The sequence below is a fragment of the Syngnathus scovelli genome, chromosome 2 (genome assembly GCF_024217435.2).
Source record: "Syngnathus scovelli strain Florida chromosome 2, RoL_Ssco_1.2, whole genome shotgun sequence".
NCBI classification, from domain to species: domain Eukaryota; kingdom Metazoa; phylum Chordata; class Actinopteri; order Syngnathiformes; family Syngnathidae; genus Syngnathus; species Syngnathus scovelli.
Window position 1 is genome coordinate 27989415 of NC_090848.1, and position 22272 is coordinate 28011686.

The window sequence follows — 22272 nt, forward strand, 5'->3', positions numbered from 1 at the left end:
GCAAATGAAAGAAGTCTCAAATGCAAATTTACTGCCCTCCACTCCTTTATCCCCACAGGATGACTCTGCAAAACCAGGCGACTGGGTCTTCATCAAAGTAATCAAGAGAAAGACGTGGTCTTCACCCCGGTGGGAGGGACCATTCCAAGTCCTACTCGCCACACCCACCGCTGTCAAGATTGCAGAAAGACCCAGCTGGATACATCTCAGCCACTGTAAGCTACAGAGAGTGCTTGGCCCCTAGGCCCCGGTCAGGACGAAGTCTGGCTACAAAGGGGGCGTCAATTATAGTTTGGCATCAGTCTCAAACCGGTGAAGATCTAAGAATCCTGACCATTTAGCTCCCTGGGGGTTCAGGTGGCTCTGTGGAACTGAACGGAAAATGGCACTCAGAGGAGTGCTTGTCTGTGCTGTGGCTGTAGCATGCTTGCCGATGACATGGAGTGTCCAGGGTCCCCAAGGGGAAAGGGGAACTCCCACCCGAATCAAGAGAATGACGACCGAACTGTTGACAAAGTATATAACGATAAACCCAGATATACCACATGCAGACAACATGTGGTACCAGTATGTGTCAATGTTGGCCAAAGCATCCAACCAAACTGAATGTTACGTATGTTCCATAATGCCACGATCAAGTCAACAGCCCGTCCTACATGCCCGACCGATGCCAGAGAAAAATGGATGGTGTTTCGCGTTACTAAGGGCTTTTGGGTTTAATCCCCTCGAAGGACTGAAACAGTCAGGAATTAGCGATGCACAACTGGCCACCCATCCCTGTTACAACATCTCCAGGCCATTCACAATAGTGGCAAAAAGTTCTGTTGTCACACCCGCTCCAGTGACTCTCGAAGTGAGCAAAGCCATCTCACATCCCTTGTGCTTCCGACGAAGACGTGTTGATGGAATAAAGGTGGGAGATACAAAGCGCTGCATCACCACCGCACTTCTAGAAGGTACCAGCGAGACCTCGATGAATACCACAGTAGCAATCAGACAAATCCTAGCAGGAGGCGAAAATCCCCATTCTATCATCGAAGGGGGATGGTGGCTCTGTGGTCGCCGAGGCTATGCAGTCCTTCCCGGACGATGGGATGGCACATGTGCCCCCGTATATGTGCCAGATCACACTGTGTTCCTCAGTCTGACACATTTTCAAGAACATCACCAACGAAAGACCCGTGCAGCTGTGGCTCCCACCTTCCATCCCTACGACAGTGTCTGGGGCTCAGACGTACCAGATGAATACAAGCTTTGGAGCACAGGACAAAAGGTGGCGCTCGCACTCTTTCCACAGGCGGGTGTGGCTAAAACTATTCTCAGAATAGAAACCATGGACTACAGGTTGAAGAGCTTTGCCAATTTTACTCTTGAAGCCCTTACAGGTTACCAGACATAGCTGCAGGCTCTGAGACTAAAGGCACTACAGTCCCGAATGGTTTTGGACCTCCTGACTGCCGAAAAAGGAGGTGTGTGTGAAATAGTTGGTACTTCCTGTTGTACCTACATCCCAGGCGAAAATGACACCCACATCGAATATGCGCTACAAGGACTTCGGAACCTCCGTAACGCTATGTCCCAAGATGAAGCTCCAGCCAAGGATGCCCATCCCTTTTGGTGGCTGTTTTACGGTGATTGGAGGCAAATTCTCTTGAAGGTTGCAATTGTTTTAGTTGCCATACTGTTATTTCTCTGTATTTTTACATCGTGCATCATACCTTGTATTCGTCACGTGATGACTAAAATGTTGACATCAGCGTTTGCTGTCCAGAATATCATGTTGGTCCAGCATGAACAAGATGAGTGGGACCACCTTGCGTAAATCACCTACCTGTCTATTTTTCTTCCTATTGATGATCCAAAAGAAAAAAAGGGAAAAAACATTCCATTATGACGAACTCAGCCAAAGCCGAATGGAGAGCTGTAGTTCCGATAAACTCTAGAATGTAAACTTTCATGCTTTTTGATGGTACTATACTATATTGTGTAAGCATATACTCATTTATGCAGATATGTAGTTATTAGTTGATGTTTTGTTTTCCCATGAATTCCAATGTTAAAACAGGGGGGAATGTTGGAAATAATATACTTTTTATCATTGGATTCTATGTAACTACTTTTGTGTGCAAGATTCTCCGCAGTATGTGACCATCTGGCCTCGTGAAAATGACTTGGGGGCATATGGCCGGCTAATGACTGGAGTCATTAGCCGCGCTATACAATAAGCCCCACAGTTAGCTAGACATGTTCAGATCATGAGATTGTCATGGGATGACTGAAGCAGACAAAGGTCTTATTTAAGTTGAAGTCATGAGTACGGCACAGCGATGTATTCCCAGGGCCACTAAGACTACGTCTTTGTTAAGCTAATGGTCATGAGACGTCCATACTGCCCCGTCCATAAGAGTATCCCCTTTGTTCTGTGGTAATAAGATATAACTATTGAATGTACTTCCTGTCTGGGAACCTACCAGATCATGTACACTTGTGCAATTGTTTCTTTCTCAATAAAAGGCACGGCTAAACTCGAGAAGAGCGCGGATCTCAGCCACACTTGCTGGGTGTGTCTGGGGTGCGTCCTTCTGCGCAGAAGAAAATGCTAAGCCAAAAAGACTTACCATCTCTGAGATTGATTTCAGATAAATGTTGTCAACCCAACAGTCCCCAATCACCGGGCCGCGGACTGGTATCGGTTCATATATATATATATATATATATATATATATATATATATATTTTTTTTTTTTTTTTTTTTTTATCGACGATCAATTTATTCAGGTCAAGACGCTCGTCCCGGTCACGTGACGTGTTTCACCAGTCGAGCCCGCGAAGCAAGCAAAACAGAGATGTTTAGAAAGCTTCTTCAGAAAGGGAAAAAAGCCCTATGAGGCGACAGAAGAAGAAGAGGCTATGACTTCTAAGAAAAGGAAAGCTGCATTTAAAAGAAAATTTCTGCAGTACTACTTAAAATATGGATTTATCGCCACAGGTGATTCTGATGTGCCAAGCCCACTCTGGATAATACAGGGTGTCCCAAAAATATGTATACACATTCTAAATAATTAATAACCAGGTGTTTATTATTACTTCAATTTTCAACATGTAAAAGAATTTACAAACATCCTTCTATCGTTTTGTCACTGCCGGTTGTAAACCGATGTCCGTTCAGGTCCAGACTGCAAAGAAAAGCTAGCTAACGAGGCAATGAAGCCTTCAAAAGTGCTTCGGCACATGGAGACCAAGCATCCTGCATTAAAAGACAAACCTTTAGACATTTTTGAAAGAAAAAAAGTGAACAAGGACAGAAGCAATGACTGAAGTTTCTGAGAAACAAGCTCAGTGCTCCCACTAATTCAACGTAATGGTCAGTTTTATTTTTTTGTGGTTTATATTAGGTTTTATGCCAGTCGTATCATTTTATTTCATCGTATTTATATATTTTTTATAAATGTATTATCTATTTATATATAAATGTATTATTTATTTATATAAAGGCCGGTCCGTGAAAATATTTCTGACATGTAACCGGTCCGTGATGCAAAACAGGTTGGGGACCACTGATCTAGAGGATTCCACTTTAACTACTGATGAATTCTTGAGCTGGATGTCTATGGTTATTCTATCACACATCTGCAATGTAAGCAACATGCAAATGCGATGCCAGCACAGAAAGACTTGACCCAACCAAGTCATGTGTTTAGGTAGCTGTCACTGACAGAGACTGATAGGGACACCAACACTCGGGGCCATTTCTCCCAAGACTCAGAACAGCTGAAGAAACAATAACAAAGCGATGAATGCCTATGTACAGTAATTTCATGGGTAAAAGACAGTAGTAATGTGTAAAGACAAGCTTGGTAAACTGAGGAATTCCTCCCCTGCATTGTGAAAGGAGTCGCATGTTTCCGAACATTACTATTAGACATAGGTTTCTCTGCAAGTAGTCAAAACAAAGCCCTCAGTCTCCTGTGAACCTTCAGTTTGAAAGACCAACTTGCTAAGTTCATAGAACAATCTGGTGGTGAATGGGATAAGTTCCTCCCACAAGTTGAACTTGCGTACAACTTTGGTGTACATGCCAGCACAAGTTTTTCTCCATTCTTTCTTGTGCATGGCAGGGAGTCGAATTTGCCACTGGACATCGTATTGGATTGTATTCTAAGTGTGAGATCGCCTACACCAGGTACACCTGCTGTTTATGCCTCTCACTTGGTGTCTCGTTTGTCAGATGCGTTTGCTGCTCATAACTAGACAGTGAATTGCATGAAAAGTCTCAATACAACAAGAAGGTTGCGTTGCACCCACACAAGCCAGGGGATCTTGATCAAAATGAATAAACTAGCTCCCCAAAAGAAAAGGCTGTTTTTCATTTGAAAGCAGATGGCACAAGATGGAGAGCTTGGTGTGACCTATGAGATCACTGATCCAAGGAAAACACATTCACGGACTTGGATTGTGCATCACGATAGACTCAGAGCTTTCAAAGGTGCGTTGCAATCTATTGAGGGTAGGGATAAGACAATTTCACATGGGCTGGACACTGTTCCATCTCTTTTTCCCCTTACTGCTTTGTCAGGGACTCTACCTTATTGTCTTTCTACACAGGGTTGGACAGTCTAGTGCTGCATCTGCAGCCTCTCCCGTTGCCCATCCTTTTGTGTCTCGCACTGGTCGCAGGATTTGTAGTCTACGGAGGTTCAGGAATTTTGTTACTTGATATGTTCTTGCTAATGGCTCCATGCTGCGTTTTGTTACTGTTTGCATGTTGCTCCGCTACTTTCTTTTTTTACTTTCTCTGACATCGATGCTAATTATCTTCTTTGTCACAAGGCTAATTGCAGATGTTATGCAAGTTGATTCACGCATTATACTTTTATGGTTGTGTTTTATTTGAAAAGTGGACATTACATTTGATAACAGGGGAAGACTGTAACACATGATTTGGAAGCCAATTGGTATTTTGATTTTTGTATATTAATTGTGGGATTACAAATTATTTTGTATTAGTATTATTTTCTAAGATGTAATAATGTACAGATTTATGTTTTATCCTGCTTGCAATTTTTGTTTGTGAATTGCTCTGCTACGCCCTTTTTGTATTGGATAAATAATTATTGGATAAATAAAGATAAACGGAGGGAACGTGAGCGCCCAGTTGTTTGTAAAGAAAGAATAAAGATGCAGCAAATCATACTACTGCTGTCTTGGTAATCTTTCACAAGGAAGGCACCAGAAAGATACTACATCCCTGAGTCCAAATTGCAATCCACCAATTGCCCCTAGGACAAAGTACAACAACATTCCAGGATTACAGTAACAACGGAAATAATGCAAGATTAAATCTTAAAATGGTAAATCAAGATAACCACTATGCCACCACGTGCTGCGAAGGACTTGTTGTTGTTGTTGGCTTCCGTCAGTCTCGAGAGACTATGGATTATGTGCCTTGGTGGTCATTGGTTGCTGGACCTGCAGTTCCTTCTGTGACTGAAGAGTCCAATTCTGGAGCCGCATGCCCTGTTGCAGATGTCACAGCTAAAGTCAGTAGAGTTTCGGGGTAGCTGAGCATCTCTTCTGTGTCTTTGAGCCCTTTTCTCTTCCATTTTCTTCTCTCTGTTCTCTTCCGTTTTCTTGATGACTGATTTGGTAACGGCTTTCCATCCTGAGCGATCTGCGGCCAGTGTCTCAAATTGTGCTGGTGCGATGTTGCCCTCCTTCAAGCTCCGTTTACAAACATCTTTGAAGCGGAGAAGTGGTCTTCCGAGTGGTCTAGAGCCAGAGGCGAGCTCACCATACAAAATGTCTTTGGGAAGTCGACCATCTATGCTTCAAGATGGCGGCGCGTGCACACGCAGCGGCCACTCTCTGTCCCGTTCGGTGTTTTGTGAGTGTTTACTGAGTGTTTGTCTGGCAGTTTTGTGTGTATTCGTCTCGTGTGATACGTCGTGCTACTAGTGTGGCGGGCATGTTCTGCTCAACATCGGCGGAAGTGGGTTTTATGGCGTTCTGGACTTTGGTGCGGAGAGATTGAGGGCGCTCGGACTGCTTCGTCATGGAGCGACGCCGGACTGGCCTGCTCTTCCTCCCCCGGTTGGACTGCGTCCTGAGCTCGGACTGCTCCGTCCTGGAGCAGTGTTGGGATGCATCGGCAGCGGGTCTGCGAGGTAGCGGAAGAGGGGCCAGCGCGGAGACGTCGGGCCAGGCTTGCGGCCAACCCAGCTCGCTCAGCCGTGCCTTCCATTCTCCTGGCGTACGTTCGTTCGCGGGACGACAAGATGTGTTGCGTTCGCCTGATAGGATCCACGAACCGGACAGTGCGTGCCTGCTGTGTGCTCGTGTTCACAGTGGCCTGGTTGACTGTCATCTTACCGGACTCTGCTGTGCATCGGGAGCGGCTAGCGTGCTATCACGCTTATTGTTCATTAATGTTGACTTCTTGTGTTATTTTTCCTGTGTTGTTTACTTGTATGTGCGTTGTGAACTCTGTCTTGTCACCCTGGGATAGTGAGAAACGTAATTTCGATCTCTTTGTGTGTCTTGACATGCGGAGGAATTGACAATAAAGGAAACTTTGACTTTGACTGATCTTGCATACGGGATACATGGCCAATCCACCGCAGACGTCTGTTCGTAAGGATGGCAAACATGCTGGAAATTCCTGCTCTGGTCAAGACCTCTTTGCGAAGGACTACTTCAACTTAAAGGCTTACTAAGGCAGTTTTTGACATTTGGCTGCTTGCTCAACTCCACTGTCTTTTATTTTTAATTAACCCTAACCCTAAATTTATTTTCAAAACAAAGGTTGTCCATTTTGTAATAGTCCAACATACACTGCTCAAAAAAATTAAAGGAACACTTTGAAAACACATCAGATTTCAATGGTGAATTTTTTGGGGGGGATATCTATACTGATATGGACAGTTTAATGTCTCAGGAACAAAAGGATGCCACATCTTTTGATGGGAATAAAAGTTTTCAGCCTACAGAGGGCTCAGTATATAGACACCCCAAAAATCAAAATGAAAAAATGATATGGCAGGCTTGTCTATTTTGCCTAAATTCAATTTCTGCAACTCAAAATTATTTTCAATATCTTGTGTGGCCCCCACGAGCTTGTATGCATGCTTGACAGCGTCGCGGCATGCGCCTAATGAGATGACGGATGGTGTCTTGTGAGATGTCCTCCCAGATCTGTCTAAGGGCATCAGTAAGCTCCTGTAAAGTCTAGGAGCAACCTGGACCGAAACATTATGCCCCAGAGGCGTTCTATCGGGTTTAGATCAGATGATCGTGAGGACCATTCAATTGTGTCAATTCCTTCATCCTCCAGATACTGTCTGCATACTCTTGCCACAATAGGTCAGGCGTTGTTGTGGATCAGGAGGAACCCAGGACCTACTGCACCAGCGTAGGTTCTGACAATGGGTGCAAGGATCTCATCCCGATACCTGATGGCAGTCAGACTGCCGTTCTCTAGCCTGTAGAGGTCTGTTCGTCCCTCCATGGAAATGCCTCCTTGGCTTCTCCAGACCCTTTCACGTCTATCACAGGTGCTCAGGGTAAACCTGCTCTCATCTGTGAACAGCACAGGGTGCCAGTGGCGGACTTGCCAATTCTGGTGTTCTATGGCAAATGCCAATCGAGCTCCTCGGTGCTGAACAATGAGCACAGGGCACGCTACAGGACGTCGTGGCCTGAGGCCACCCTCGTGAAGTCTGTTTCTGACTGTTTGGGCATAGACATTCACACCAGTAGCCTGCTGGAGGTCATTCTGTAGGGCTCAGGCAGTGCTCAACCTGTTCCTCCTTGCACAAAGCAGCAGATATCGGTCCTGCTGATGGAATGAGGACCGTCTACGGCCCTGCCCAGCTCTCCTAGAGTAACTGCCTGTCTCCTGGAATCTCCTCCATGCTCTGGAGATTGTACTGGGAGACATATCAAATCATCTTGCAAGCACGGATGTTCCATCCTGGAGTAGTTCTGTGCAACTTCAGGAGGGTTAAGAAATCGCCTCATGCTCCCAGTCGTGATAATGACTCTAGCTAAAGCCAACACTTGTGGAAAAACAGTTAAAAAAGATCAAGAGGGAGGAACTTGAAATGGCCTCCACCTGCAAAACCAGTCCTGTTTTGGGGATCATCTCGTTGTTGCCCCTCTAGTGCACCTGTTGTTAATTCCATCAACACCAATGCAGCTGGTGGGATAGGGGGGAACGAAATTTCGGTTTCTTTGTGTGTCTTTGGCATGTGGAGAAATTGACAATAAAGCTGACTTTGACTTTGACTGAAACTGATTAACAACACCCTCTGCCACGTACCTGACCAAAACCTTATCAGAAAAGTCTAATTTAATTCATGCAATACCCTGATAAAAAAACTGTTCCTTTAATTTTTTTGAGCAGTGTATTTGTATGTCTCGATCTTGATGTTTTCAGGTGCAGGCAGTAATAAAAAAATAGTTGGTAATGCTTGTGCACCATAGCTCAAACACAAGCCATCGACTAATCGATAACAAACCGATGATCAAATTAATTAATTAATAAGGATTTTGGTAATTGGTTAATAATCCAGAAGTCCAAATCCTCAGAATTTCAGCCTCACCACAGTAAATATTCTCAGGTTTCAAACATCTCTACTTTTTCCAAAATGCTGCAACTTGCCTCCTAACTGGAAGACAAATTAATAAAGTAATGAATTCGTGCATTATATTGTATTGTACTAAGGAAAACAATGATAACTTTTTGGTCCATTTTCTGACATGTTAGGGATCAAAGCACTCACCATATCTTAGTGTGAGCAATTTTATGCACTATTCATTTGAAATAATGACCTGTTTTTAAATAAAGGGATGGAAATAAATCTGATTAATGCATTCACAAAATAATCAACAAATTAATCTATTAATAAAAGAATAATTAACATACTGTATGCAAGACATCATAGGGGATATGCACGTGATGTCACAGACCGGCTGACGGTTTGTTTGGGTGGCAAAAAGCGGCGGATGCTAATAGGGCCAAGGCTGAATTGAACTTTAGAAATACGTGTAGTGGGGCATTTTTTATCATTTTATCGGTGGCTGATCGTGGCAGAGTTGTTACGGTGCAACTTTGACCATGGTGAAGAGTTGCTGTGCCATAGGATGGGCCTATCGCTTCCAAGAAGACGACACCAAGAAGCTGTATCGGTTCCCTGCGGACCAGACCAGAAAGGATAGCTGGGTGGCGGTGCTTCGTCGGGCGGAACATGGCCACAACAGCTCCAAGCTTTGGAAGCCAACTATCCATTCTTACATCTACTCAAATCACTTCGTGAGAAGTACGTAATTTTGTTTTACTGACGTCAACATTCATCTGTGAGGTATACTGGATGTAGTGCTACAAGGTACACATCCACCATCAGAGGACGCTGGCATGAGTACCTCTCATAACATTTGAAATGTACTCTTTATTTTAATATATGCGTTTGTTTTTTACCCTGTGGGCCAAGAGCCTGTAATGAAGTTTATTATTATTGCTCAGATATTCCCTTTTTCTTGCTGCTACTCGGCCATAACCTAAGGTATGCATAATTACACAGCTTCATTACAGTATGTTTGTCCAATTGCTAGTTTCTAATAATTAAATTGTTCACATATCTACAATTATAATATAGTATTATTATGTTATGTACTGCTATGGCTGGCATCTTCTCCGTTTCACTCCACTGGCTGTGACTCAACGAAATGGACATAAACAGCAGTCAGGTAGCGATATCGCTTGTAGGCTCTGAGGTCTTCCTTGGTATATGGACTTGAACAATCTCTCAAATAGTTGTAAATGCCTGGATATGTTACTGGCGGAAAAGTCGCCTTATCAGAGGACCAAACGCTTGCTGTCCCAGCTCAAGTTCAAGTTCAAGTTTACTTTATTGTCAAAAATCCTATGTAACAGGGTTAGCACAGAAGTTTGAAATTGCGTTTGACCAGTCTCCAATGTGCAGTTTAACTAAAAACATTTAAATAAGACATTGACATAAATCTCTTTCTTTCTCACACACACATACACACAACACACAACACACACACACACACAGCTAACTTACTCATACTGAATTTACAATTCTTTCTCTGACATATTCATTCACAACATAAACACAGACAATGCACACTTACACATTGCAGTCATTCAAACACTAACATGCTGATAAAACATGTGCAATACTATACAATAAAGTACTCTCTCTCACATTCACACACACGCACACACACACACACACGGTGTGTAATAAGAGTATTGGCATAATACAGACATAACACACAACCCCCCCCCCGACACACACACACACACACACATACATACACAGCAGCAGAAGTACAATCAGTGGTCATAGAAGTAAAGTGAAAAAGTGTAAATCTGTATATAAGGTGCAAGGGTAAAGTGCCAAGTGGCATGGTGACTTTGGAATGTTCAAGTGGTTTTCCTCAGTGTGTTCATGAGTCTGATGGCTTGAGGAAAGAAGCTGTTACTCAGTCTGCTTGTGCGGGACCGCAGGTTGCGGTACCGCTTCCCTGATGGTAGAAGGGAGAACAGTCTGTGTGCAGGATGAGTAGTGTCTTTGATGATGTTCATTGCCCTCTTGGAACAGTGTGAAGTGTACAGTTCCTGAATGGCTGGAAGGGGTGACCTGATGATCTTTTCTGCTGTCCTCACCACCCTCTGCAGCGCCTTTTTGTCTACAGCTAGGCAGCTGCCATGCCAAACAGAGACGCTGCTGGTCAGGATGCTCTCAATAGCACCTCTGTAGAAGGTGGTGAGTGCAGAGGTGGGGAGGTCGGCTCTTCTCATCCTTCTCAGGAAGTGGAGTCGTGTCTGCGCCTTCTTGACCAGCGCAGTGATGTTGGTAGTCCATGAGAGGTCATCAGTGATGTGCACTCCCAGGAACTTTGTGCTTTTCACAGACTCTACTGCACTGCCGTTGATGATGAGTGGGATGTGTGTTGGTTGTTTCTTTCTGAAGTCCACAGTGCTCCTGCTACGTTTGAGCTGCTGGCGTTCTTACGTACTTGGTTTCCACAGCGGATCAACACAAATGTTATATTTTTTTCAACTTTTCAATTTATCTCTTGCAGCTTTCTTGGTCCAACTGGACGAAATAATCACTCACGACACCCACCCAGGCCGCCATCCTCACGAGTCTAGTGGCAGCGGACAAGGCTTTTTGCCACCCAAACAATAATGGCCGCCCCGATCTGTGACGTTAGTGCATATCCTCTGTTACTATGCAAAAATGAAGACTATAAGTATATACAACAAGAAGTCCCAGACAAATTGGACTATCTCCAGGACCTTGCTAGGCACCATGTACAGGAAGTGAGTGGATGATGACATGGATGAGCTTCTTGGCAAAAGAGCCAATGAGGGATGAGTGGAGTCCGAAAATGTTTTTAAGGTGAAAGGCTGACTTGTTGGAGAATTGATAAGGGATTGGGTTGATGGGTTTCAATTCAGAATCATCCCCATGTTGCTGACTGCTGCACGAAGCACCCTTCATTGTAAATGGAGATATCTCGTGTCATCGTGGTATAAAAGCTAAACACACGTCAAAATTGTCAAACAGTATAATGTGTAAGGGAGAGAGCAGTTGAATCAGGCACTGGGTACCTTGTTGGGAAATGCTGATTGAAGAGACCCAGGATCTTGGCATCTCAAAGACACGGTCCTCCTCTTCTTCTTCGTCCTCCTTCAGACAAAAACGTTCACAATGTCTCTCTGACTCTCCATCTACTTCATGTTATCCTTTGAAAATCTTGTCTCTGTGTTTTGTTGTTTTTGAGTGTCACATTCAGACGTCTGTCTTTGCTCACGCATGCATGCTGAAGGAATTGTACTTTTTTTTTTTTACATTTAAAGGATTTACCTTTATGTTTGCTATACAGTTGCCATTTAAGATAAATAAAAATAACCAAAGTAACAGTGTAGTGGTGTTTGCTATAATCACTTTCATTTAATGCTAAGGGCTGAGGTGTCGGTGAGGGTTTAAAGTGCGAATATGACTGCAGAGTGACTGCAGGTGGTGGGTGCTTGCAAAAGATAGTGTGAGTGAACACACTGCGCCCGACAGACGTAGGAGGATGTGACCGCACAACCGAAAGCAAAATCTTCACCCAGATGGCCCCACGGAGATGAGACAACTTTTTATTTAGCAATGCAGCTGGTCCTTCTCGCAAATCAGCCTCACACACAAATCAGCCATGTCTAGAACAGCCATACACGAATGAGGCACAACCTTTTGCCGAATTTTCCGCACAAGGCGCTTCGGGTTGAAAGGTGCAGACTCAATTGCGGGGGCTTTTCTGTACTTAATCCACACACAGGGCACACCGCATTATTGGCCGCTTGCATACATAACTTACTGTAAACAGAAAAAAAACGTCATGGAAGCAAGACTATGCGTTCGATTGTATGAGTTCAGTTGTAGCTTATTCTAATATTAAACACACAGGGCACACCGCATTATTGGCCGCTTGCATACATAACTTACTGTGAACAGAAAAAAAACGTCATGGAAGCAAGACTGCGTTCGGTTGTATGAGTTCAGTTCTAGCTTATTCTAATATTTAACCATGTACTATACTGTACTCACATTATTGTTGATCGATATTCATACGCAAATCTACCAAAGTCCTCACCTTTGCCATTAAACATGCCAAGTTCCCGCTCGTCATTGTCTGTGTCAAACTCGTCACGTTGCTCTTCAGCAGTAATCCCGGCTTTCCGGAAAGCTTGAATTGTGCCTCGTAAGCATGTCTCTTTGTCGATGCCAATTTAGAGATTTTATTTATTAATGGCGGCGGAGGGACGTACAGTCCTCTGATTGGTTTACCGCCCTGATCAACGTAAAATGTAATGCCTTCTGATTAGTTCATCGGGTCCACATATTATGCCCACATATTGTGTGGTGGCAGCCACAAAACTATATATATATGTAGACACACAACAATATATATATAGATATTGGAATTCAGTCCACACAAAAGGCGCACTTTATTAAAAGGCGCACCTCCAGTTTTTGAGAAAATTAAAGTATTAAGTGAACCTTATGGGGCGAAAAATACGGGACTTGAATTAATGAGCATGGTTTGGAATTTAATTAGATCCAGGGCTTGATTGCCAATATAGGGGACTCTTGTGCAAGTGGAGCTTTCCCTGGTCAAAGTGGTCATAGTGCTAATGTTTACATGCGGTCATAAAATAAAAAGGTTTGTCTTTGAAAAATAAAGTCAAATGTTAAAAAAAGCCTTATTTATTTACTGAATATAGTTTGAGAGGAACTGAGTTAATGATGGGCTATGTATTTATGAATGTAACCATATTTGAAGACAAAATCAATCTTGTATGGGAAAAAGCATTGAAAACAACAATAACCAAAGAATTGCTTGTTAACTGTCAGAGACAGCTGTGTGAGATTACATGATATACGTGATGATGATGATGATGATATACGTGTTCATTTATGAGCCACACACACACACGCATACACACGCATGCATGCACGCACGCACGCACGCGCACACACACACACAAACACACATACATACCCAAGTCATGCCCATCATTTTCATCTCTTTCCTCTTGAGGAGGTTGATGCTCAGTTGTCTTTTACTGGTGACACCAAACAAGATGGGCTCCCACAATTTGATGTCATGCAGGTCATACACCAGCTCCTGAACAAACACACGTGCACACACACTTTTTAATGTAAATGTTAATTTGTGCTGAACACTGGATAAGCCCACACCTCTGTTCAAATTAATTTTTAATGATTTTAGAATACAGTAGAAACCTCTGACTTCAACAGTCTCCAAGTTCTAACAAATCGGAGTTCGAACCAAAAATTCGAAGTTTTTGAACGCCCGAAATCAAACAAAACACTGGACTCTGAACAGCCTTCCGAGCCAGGTCGAGGGTAGCCGACAGCGTCTTCCCGAGGCAACGTTCAGTTCGACTCAACTGCTTAAAGTGCTTAAAACTCCGGAGAAGACATGACCCGCAACAAAAATACTGAAAAGGGTGATGCAACCAGATGTCATCAACAATAGCCCAGTGCCCGCTAGTGGCCAGAAGAAACTTCTACAGTGAATGCAGCACCTCCATTTTCTTCGTTAAGAGCCAAATCGACTTAACTTAAAAACAGCATCATATGCATTTCTTTTGTCCCCCATAATGAGGGGTTGTGAATAAAAGCTTCCTTTCTCCATTAATGTACATCTTGATGTCGGTCTGTCTCTTGTTCATGTCAAACTATCTGCCTAGCATACTGACATGCAATCAACACACCACTCTTCTCCCCAGTGACCACACCTGGACTGACCATAGGGAGAACCGGGAGTATTCCCGAAGCGCCGGCCTAAGTCTCTCTGTTTTTCCAAGATATTTATAGGTCTGCACTACCTCCACACAGACTCCATTCATAGTCACTGGCTCAGTACAAGGTCTGGGCCTCCTGAAATCCACCAGCATTTCCCTGGACTTGGCGGCCCTCTCTTCCACCAAAACACTCAACACGGGGTGTGCACTGATTCCGCTTCTCTACACCTCCAACTACAGACCGGCCCACAACATCTTTGTGAAGTTTGCCGACTACTTGACAGTGTTGGGGTTGATCTCAGGGGGAGGTGAGTCAGCCTACAGGAACGTGGTCCTGCAGCTGTCTGAGTCTGCAGTGCACTAAAACAAAGGAGATCATTCTGGACTTCGGGTGGTCCAAAACACTCCCCTCCCCCTCACCATCAATGGCGACTCAGTAGAGAGAGTTACATCCTCCACCTTCATGGGCACCACCATTTCTGCTGACCTATACTGGTCGGCCAACACCAAGGCTGTCCTCAAGAAGGTGTTTGGTTCAGTGTGTGGGTCGTATGGTACATGTGTCCATGATACCAGACTTTTTCACGGTGGCCTTCAGGTCTTTGGATGTTTGATGTGTTTTTTCAACCATTTGTACCTAACTTCAAAGACTTCAGTCTTGTATTTGCAAATTATCGTACTTCAAAGCAAGCTTAGCACACTCTCCTCGGGCAGTGGTCCAGTGGCCCATCTTTTTTTTCTTTTTTTTTTTTTTTTTTGCACCACAGACCGTTGGAGCAACATGAAGATAACCATTTCATTGGTGGCTCTAGTGAAGCGTTTGGCCATCGTGAAGCGAATATAGACTTGGTACTGGTAGCACCGGAGTCAGTTGAATCAAATCAGACACCCACCACAACGGTGATTCATATGGTCCACAACGCTCTGTGTGGTTCAACTTCAAAATAAAAGCGCAAAATGGAGGACTATTTATGGTTACCAATGCCTCGCTTATCTTATCTCGTTACATTTAGGAAATTAAATGTGTTTCCACAGTCTCAATGGGAGACAAAGCACATAGCTGCCATACTCAACAGGCTCTTACGTGTATGTCATAAATATAAATTGAAGCCCCTTTCTATAGCTATGCCTCTTTCTAAGGTTACACCCCTTTCTTGCAGTCTCCACACAGATTTTTGGTGTGACATATTTAAGTGGTATTCAGTGGTATGGCTTTATGTTTGAACCCAAACTAGAAGATGTACTATTTAGGGTCTCTTTTTTCCAAGTTACAATGTCTCCATGCAGTCTCCAAGTTATGTATGGAATTGTATTTGGAGACAATATTAAGACTGTGGAAGCCAGACACTGTGACCTAGACAGCTGAATTTACTGGCATACTACACCTAGAGAAAGTGCGATACTATGGTATGATCAGAGACTGCAATGGGGGAGGCATACTCACCAAATTGCCAAGGGCTCCAAGCTGCAAGGAGCGCCCAGAATAGTGGTGACATTGGCCCTTTTGTCAATGACAAAATGACTGAACTTTTAGACATGCAACATCAATTCATTGGAGAAAAAAAATAGGGCATTTTTTAACAGCATTAAAAAAATATTTAATAATATCGTTTATATTGTTTCACACAAACACTACATCCATCTGCTCCTGGTTTGGCACCCCGGTCAAAATTTAGAACCCAATTCGGCCCGCAAGTAAAAAAGTTTGCCCACCCCTGGTCTAGAGTAAAATTTGTTGTGGCAATTCCTAAGCTAGAGCCGAGGTGCTGGTCCGTTAGCCTTTGTTGACGTTCATGTGGCTGAACGTCTGCTCACACACATAGGTTGAGTCAAATTGTCCACTCTTTTTTAACACTCGGCACCCAGTGTCCACCTTTCTTTTGCTTGGGCCACTCATTTTAATGGAAGGATTCCAGGGGAGGGCGGCTCGGTGGTGCACTGGTTAGCACGTCCGCCTCACAGTTAGGAGAGTGTGGGTTCGATTCCACCTCCGGCCCTCCCTGTGTGGAGTTTGCATGTTCTCCCCGTGCCCTCATGAATTTGTCCGGGCACTGCGGTTTCCTCCCACATCCCAGAAAACATGTATGGTAGGCTGATTGAGCACTCCAAATTGCCCCGAGGTGTGACGGTGAGTGCGGATGTTTGTTTGTTTCTGTGTGCCCTGCGATTGGCTGGCAACCGGTTCAGGGTGTCCCCTGCCTACTGCCCGATGACGGTTGGGATAAGCTCCAGCACACCCGCGACCCCCTTGGGGACAAAGCGGGACAGAAAATGGATGGATAGATGGATGGATTCCAGAGGAAGGTTTGTGGGTGGCTTTGGCGTAAAACTGTATCTGAAAGCTCAGCGCGCGAATTTCGAGAATGCTGACATCACAGCCCACACATTCATTTATCGCGGCTTCAGTACATCGCGGATTTCTCCCCCCCCCAAAAAAAAATTCCAAAATCCAAAATAAAAATTCTAAATTGAGGAATTATGGCATGAAAACTGCCCGCACGCCAGCAGAAGGCAGGGAGTGCCCACACAATTGCAGTACGTACACTTGTACCTTGTTATAAAAAAAGTTGTTATAATCTTAAGAGTTCTAAAAACATATTTACAGTATTGTACCTTGTTATATTTTTTTTAACAATAATAATAATAATAAAAGAGTTCTAAAAACATATTTACAGTATGTACACTTGTAGCTTGTTATAAAAAAAGTTGTTATAATAATAGAGTTCTAAAAATGTATTTGTGTATACTTTAGCTACATCAACATATGCTACACGCGCGCACGCACGCACGCGCGCGCGCGCGCACACACACAGACACACACACACACACACACACACACACACACACACACACACACACACACACACACACACACACACACACACACACACACACAGCCAACCTCCACAGGGAATATAATTGCTACAGCTTCTCGGTGCTCGGCTACTAGGTCAGTGTATTTTTCCCTCTTTCTTTCAGAGACATCCTCCAGTCCTCCCTCCCAGGGGACAGTTAGCTCTGCCAGGATTGCAGTCTTAACTGCAGGGGACCACAGGATGACTTCTGGCCTCAGAGAGGTGGTGACAATCTCTGGTGGGAACTTGAGCTGCCAATCAAGATCCACCCTTAAGTTCCAGCTGCATCCGGGTGTTAGCAGGGGTGATCTTGTCAGGCAGGGAACAAGGCGGAGGACTCGGATGCAGAGTCTTTCTTTTCTCTGGTTTATTCCAACACACGATGATCAAAAAATACAACTCAAGGCGCCTCTTGCGAGGGAAACACTCGGCAAAAAGTCCAAACAAAAAGCGTCGCACTCGGGCGAGACAAAAAGGGCTAGGGGGAACAAGGCACTAACAAAAGGCGTCGCTCTGTGGCGAGACAAAAAGGGCTATGGGGAACAAGGCACTAACAAAAGGCGTCGCTCTGTGGCGAGACAAAAAGGAGGAATCTTACTGGGTGTTCGGACGTCAAGGAATCGCTGGTGGTCGGGACGAGGCAAGACACACTGGCACAAGACAAGGGGAAGACACGGACTAAATACACACAAAAGGGCTGGGACGCAGGTGCTGACAATTAGCGCCAACCACGCAGGTGCACACAATCGGGATCAGGGAATACAAGACAACCGAAAACAGAGGAAGGAACCACGAACTGAAACGGAAGGGATGACAAAATAAAACAAGAAGTGAAGTTACGACACCGACAAGACAGAATCCGGAAAAATAAACGTGACCGCATGACAGATCTCTTTCTCTGGCTGAAGGTCTGAGCCTCTTGACCAACAAAGTGGATGAATGTGCGTGTCTTGAAAGGAGGGTGTTTGGCTCCATCTATTCTCTGCACTTCAAGGACTTCTACCAGACCATGCCTGTCATGAACAAGTGGAGCAGGGCGACCAAATGCAGCTTGGACCAGGGTTTATTGAAGGGAAGGGAAGTGGGCAAACACAGACACAGGCGGGATAGAGACTCACGAGCAGGACAGGAACACTAGGCGCAGACACAGACGGGAGACAACAGTAGACACCGACGACGAGAAACACTCGGGCAGGGTTTAAATACATCAGATAACAAGAGGGAGCAGGTGACAGACATTACGATAACGAAGGGGTGTGGTGAGGGAAGTTGCCGGCCGAGCGTGCTCTGGCACGGACATAACAATGCCGCCACCTATACAGAAATCCCTCGCTTGATGGTGATTCATTTATCGCGGTTTCAATACATCGCAGATGTTTTTCCACAAAAAACAATCCAAATTTTAAAATAAAAATTCTAAACTGAGGAATTACGGCACGAAAGTTACCCGCACGCCAACAGAAGGCAAGGAGCGCCCACACAATTGCAGTACATACACTTGTACCTTGTTATAAAAAAGTTGGTATAATAATGAGTTCTAAAAACGTATTTACAGTATTGTATCTTGTTATAATTCAACAGTTCTAAAAACATATTTACAGTATGCACACTTGTATCTTGTTATAAAAAAGTTGTTGTAATAAAAGAGTTCTAAAAACATATTTACAGTATGTATACTTTAGCTACATCTACGTGTGTCACACACACACACACACACACACACACACACACACACACACACACACACGCACGCACGCACGCACACACACGCACGCACACACACACACACACGCACGCACGCACACACACGCACACACACAGACGTGTATCATATTTATATTATTTATACATTATTTTCTGTATGTCATTTATACTATTAATATAGTATTTACAGCGGCTCGGTGGGGCACTGGGTAGCACGTCCGTCTCACAGTTGGGAGGGTGCGGGTTCGATTCCACCTCCGGCCCTCCCTGTGTGGGGTTTGCATGTTCTCCCCGGGCCCGCGTGGGTTTTCTCCGGGCACTCCGGTTTCCTCCCACATCCCAAAAACATGCTTGGTAGGCCGATTGAGCACTCCAAATTGTTCCTAGGTGTGAGTGCGAGTGCAAATAGTTGTTTGTCTCTGTGTGCCCTGCGATTGGCTGGCAACCGGTTCAGGGTGATCCCCCGCCTACTGCCCATTGACGGCTGGGATAGGCTCCAGCACACCCGTGACCCGTGAAGATATAGTATTTACATGTTTGAAACTATTATTTAATGTTCTAATGATAACATAAGCATTTACATAGTTTAATATACATTTACTGATACACAAAAATGTATGTATGTTAAAAATGAGAGGGTGACACTACTTCGTGGATTTTCACCTATTGCGGGTAGTCTTGGAACCAATTATCCGCGATAAACAAGGGTTTAATGTGTTGTTTCACTGATTCTTCATGATGACGTACGTATTTGGTCAGAATGTTTGCCGTTTGATGTGATTTCACCTGATAAAATAAACATATTTTATTAAATCTGACCTCCAGGCATTGAAGTGATGGAAACTGTTATTCATAATAATAGTGTCGTATTTAGTAAGAATCACTAATACTAGTTTTTGGGTGAAATATATCTTTTAATACTGTTAATAATTTGTTTTCAAAAAAGGTTTTTTGAATATCCATGGTTTACTACCTACTAAAGGCCAAAACCTTTTATGCAATGACCTTCACATGTCGTTCATATTACTTCACTCAAACACTACAAACAGCTGCTCCTGGTTCGGCCCCCCGGTCAAAATTTAGAACCCAATTCGGCCCGCAAGTCAACATGTTTGCTCACCCCCACTTTAGGCATTCCCCTACCCACAAGGCAGTGAGGCTCGCTCGCAGGTAGTATCACCTGTCACCGTCACTATCACCTGGTAGCAGAGAAGCTCTGAGCTGACTGTCAAAGTCAGCTGGGATAGCTTCTTGTTTAGCCATCATTGTACAAGTGCTACAGAACATGCTTGGAAGGATGAAAACAAACACATTTTATGGCTTTTGCTTGATTGTGGCACTTTTCCAGTGCTTTCCAGTAAAAAAATAATATTCAAAATGATGGAGTCTTGAAAACTATTTTGGACTTTGTAACCCATTCAAAATTATTGAATTGCAGTCATAAAGGTTTTTGACACTCACAGCACAGCCGTCCTTGCAGTCCTGCATGTTGACGTAGTAGTTAAGGTTGTTCCACACACTCTCTACACCCAGAAAATGCTCATACGTGGTGCTGTAGCTTCTTCCTGTCATTGGGTCAACAAAGAAATTGTCCTCGACGCTGCGGCACCCAGCCAACACCAGGACCCAACAGTGAACCCGCAAACCCTGCAGGGGGTCATCAGGTGGCTGCAGAACCTCCTACTTGGGTCAAACATTGTTAGCACACAAGCTAAGTGACACTGAAATCTGTTTTTATTTTACCTCTTGTTTCTTGGCTTTGGCGTCTGTCTCTTCCTGTTTCTTCTTGGCCTGTTGTGTCAAGAAACGACTCTTTGGCTCACGCTGAAATCTCACTGCAGGCTCACTATCAACCGGCAAGTCAGAAGCTGCGGCCTGCACCACACCAACAAGAACTTGTATGATTATGCAAACACTGATTGGCCAACTTTCCTACCTTTTCCTGGGTGTCCAACAAAGGGCACTCTTGCAGTCTTTGGTCGAGCAGACACATCTCTTTGCTAGCGTAGCCACTAACACAGTAAGCGTCATAGTTGGCACCCAGGAGCAGACTGCACAGTACGGAGGCATACTCGAAACATGTTGCTGTCTGACTTCGCAACACTGAAGTGGCAGAGAACAAGAATCTGGGCTGCACAGACACACACAATTTTACAATGAAAGGGTTCAACATCCAGTTTTCCAGGGAAATGTTCTCAACGCGGCTGCTTTTTCCTGATGAGAGGTCTTAACGCTCACACGTTTCACGATGAAAGGGGCTGAACACATATTTTCCTTGCTGAGTTTAACAACCAAACTTCCCAGTCCGAGTTGAAAATCGATACATTAAACTCACGGTGTCGTAGAGGGTCGACGCTACAATAATTAATCGGGCCATACGGTCACAAAGGCATGTGCACATTTGGCAAACATTTGTAAAATGCCAACAGGGAATTTTGAGTAAAATGTTTAGGGAGTTTAGCAAGAGATATTTAAATTATTATTATTATTATTATTTATAATTATTAAATATTTTTAGTGCATAGTTTGATAGGGCCTACCCGAGGAAAGGAGCGGTGAGAGATCAGAGAGAATTTTGACTTGGTTCTTGCAGCATGAAAGTCATCAAGAGTGGGTAGGGGAAACAGTTCCATCTTTTTTGGCAATCTTAACTCTCAATTGCAGTCAAATTTGGTCTCAGCCAGAATGTGATGTATGAACACAGGACTGACTCAATGACCGCTATTGGCGATGTAAAGAACCTTCTCAAAAGCTATTGCGATTGGCCACGCTTCCTCGCCAATTATAGGTCATACATCAATTGCTGGTCCTTTTTCATGATTGAGTTCATGTTAAGGCCGAGATAGACCAAACTACCGTTGGCCAAATGTGACCGATCCCTACCCCCTGTGGTGTTGGACCAACATTTGGCACATCGCAATGGACAAAACGTTTTGTCACAAATGAGGCAGGACAACCAAATGCAACACAGGCTCACACAAAGTTTAAAGAAGACGAGGATGGTAGGACTGCCAGTAGTGTCACGACTCGTCCCTGGACGTCCTACTATGTGTCTATGTTGTCTTGGTTTCTGTCCGTGTCTGTGTATTCACCCCTCCCCTCCTTTGTCTGCCCACAATCAGTGTAATCCCAGTCACCTGCCTGTCGTTACCTGTCGCGTATTTAAGTCCTGTCTGCCTCTCACTCCCGTCGGATTGTTCTCGTCTCTTGTCTCTTTGTCTTTTCTGTTTATTTGTCTCTCAGTTTCAGTTAGTTTAGTCTATGTGTCTGCAAGTCATATCAGGTTGCCCGTTCCTGTTGGTTTGTTCCCGTCATCCTCCCTCCCAACTCCCTTTTCCCTCAATAAACCCTGGTCCAAGCTGCATT

General features: G+C 44.2%; 1 protein-coding gene and 1 long non-coding RNA gene across 5 annotated transcripts in view; one reads left to right on the forward strand and one right to left on the reverse strand.

Annotated features, from left to right (window-relative positions):
- LOC137840112 (uncharacterized) overlaps window positions 1–22272 on the forward strand; it is a 169788-nt gene that overhangs the window by 91131 nt on the left and 56385 nt on the right. The window lies entirely within an intron of this gene.
- Window positions 1–22272, reverse strand: part of ccdc135 (coiled-coil domain containing 135) — a 128742-nt gene that overhangs the window by 69393 nt on the left and 37077 nt on the right. For 3 of the 4 annotated variants that reach the window (XM_049753605.2, XM_049753604.2, XM_049753602.2), the window contains 5 exons: window positions 20843–21037; window positions 20650–20781; window positions 20368–20586; window positions 13579–13704; window positions 11642–11720 (listed from right to left, as the gene is read on the reverse strand). In XM_049753605.2, coding sequence (XP_049609562.1) covers window positions 11642–11720; window positions 13579–13704; window positions 20368–20586; window positions 20650–20781; window positions 20843–21037 — 751 coding nt within the window. The remainder of the gene's footprint in view (window positions 1–11641; window positions 11721–13578; window positions 13705–20367; window positions 20587–20649; window positions 20782–20842; window positions 21038–22272) is intronic. The other variant, XM_049753603.2, reaches the window with a different exon arrangement.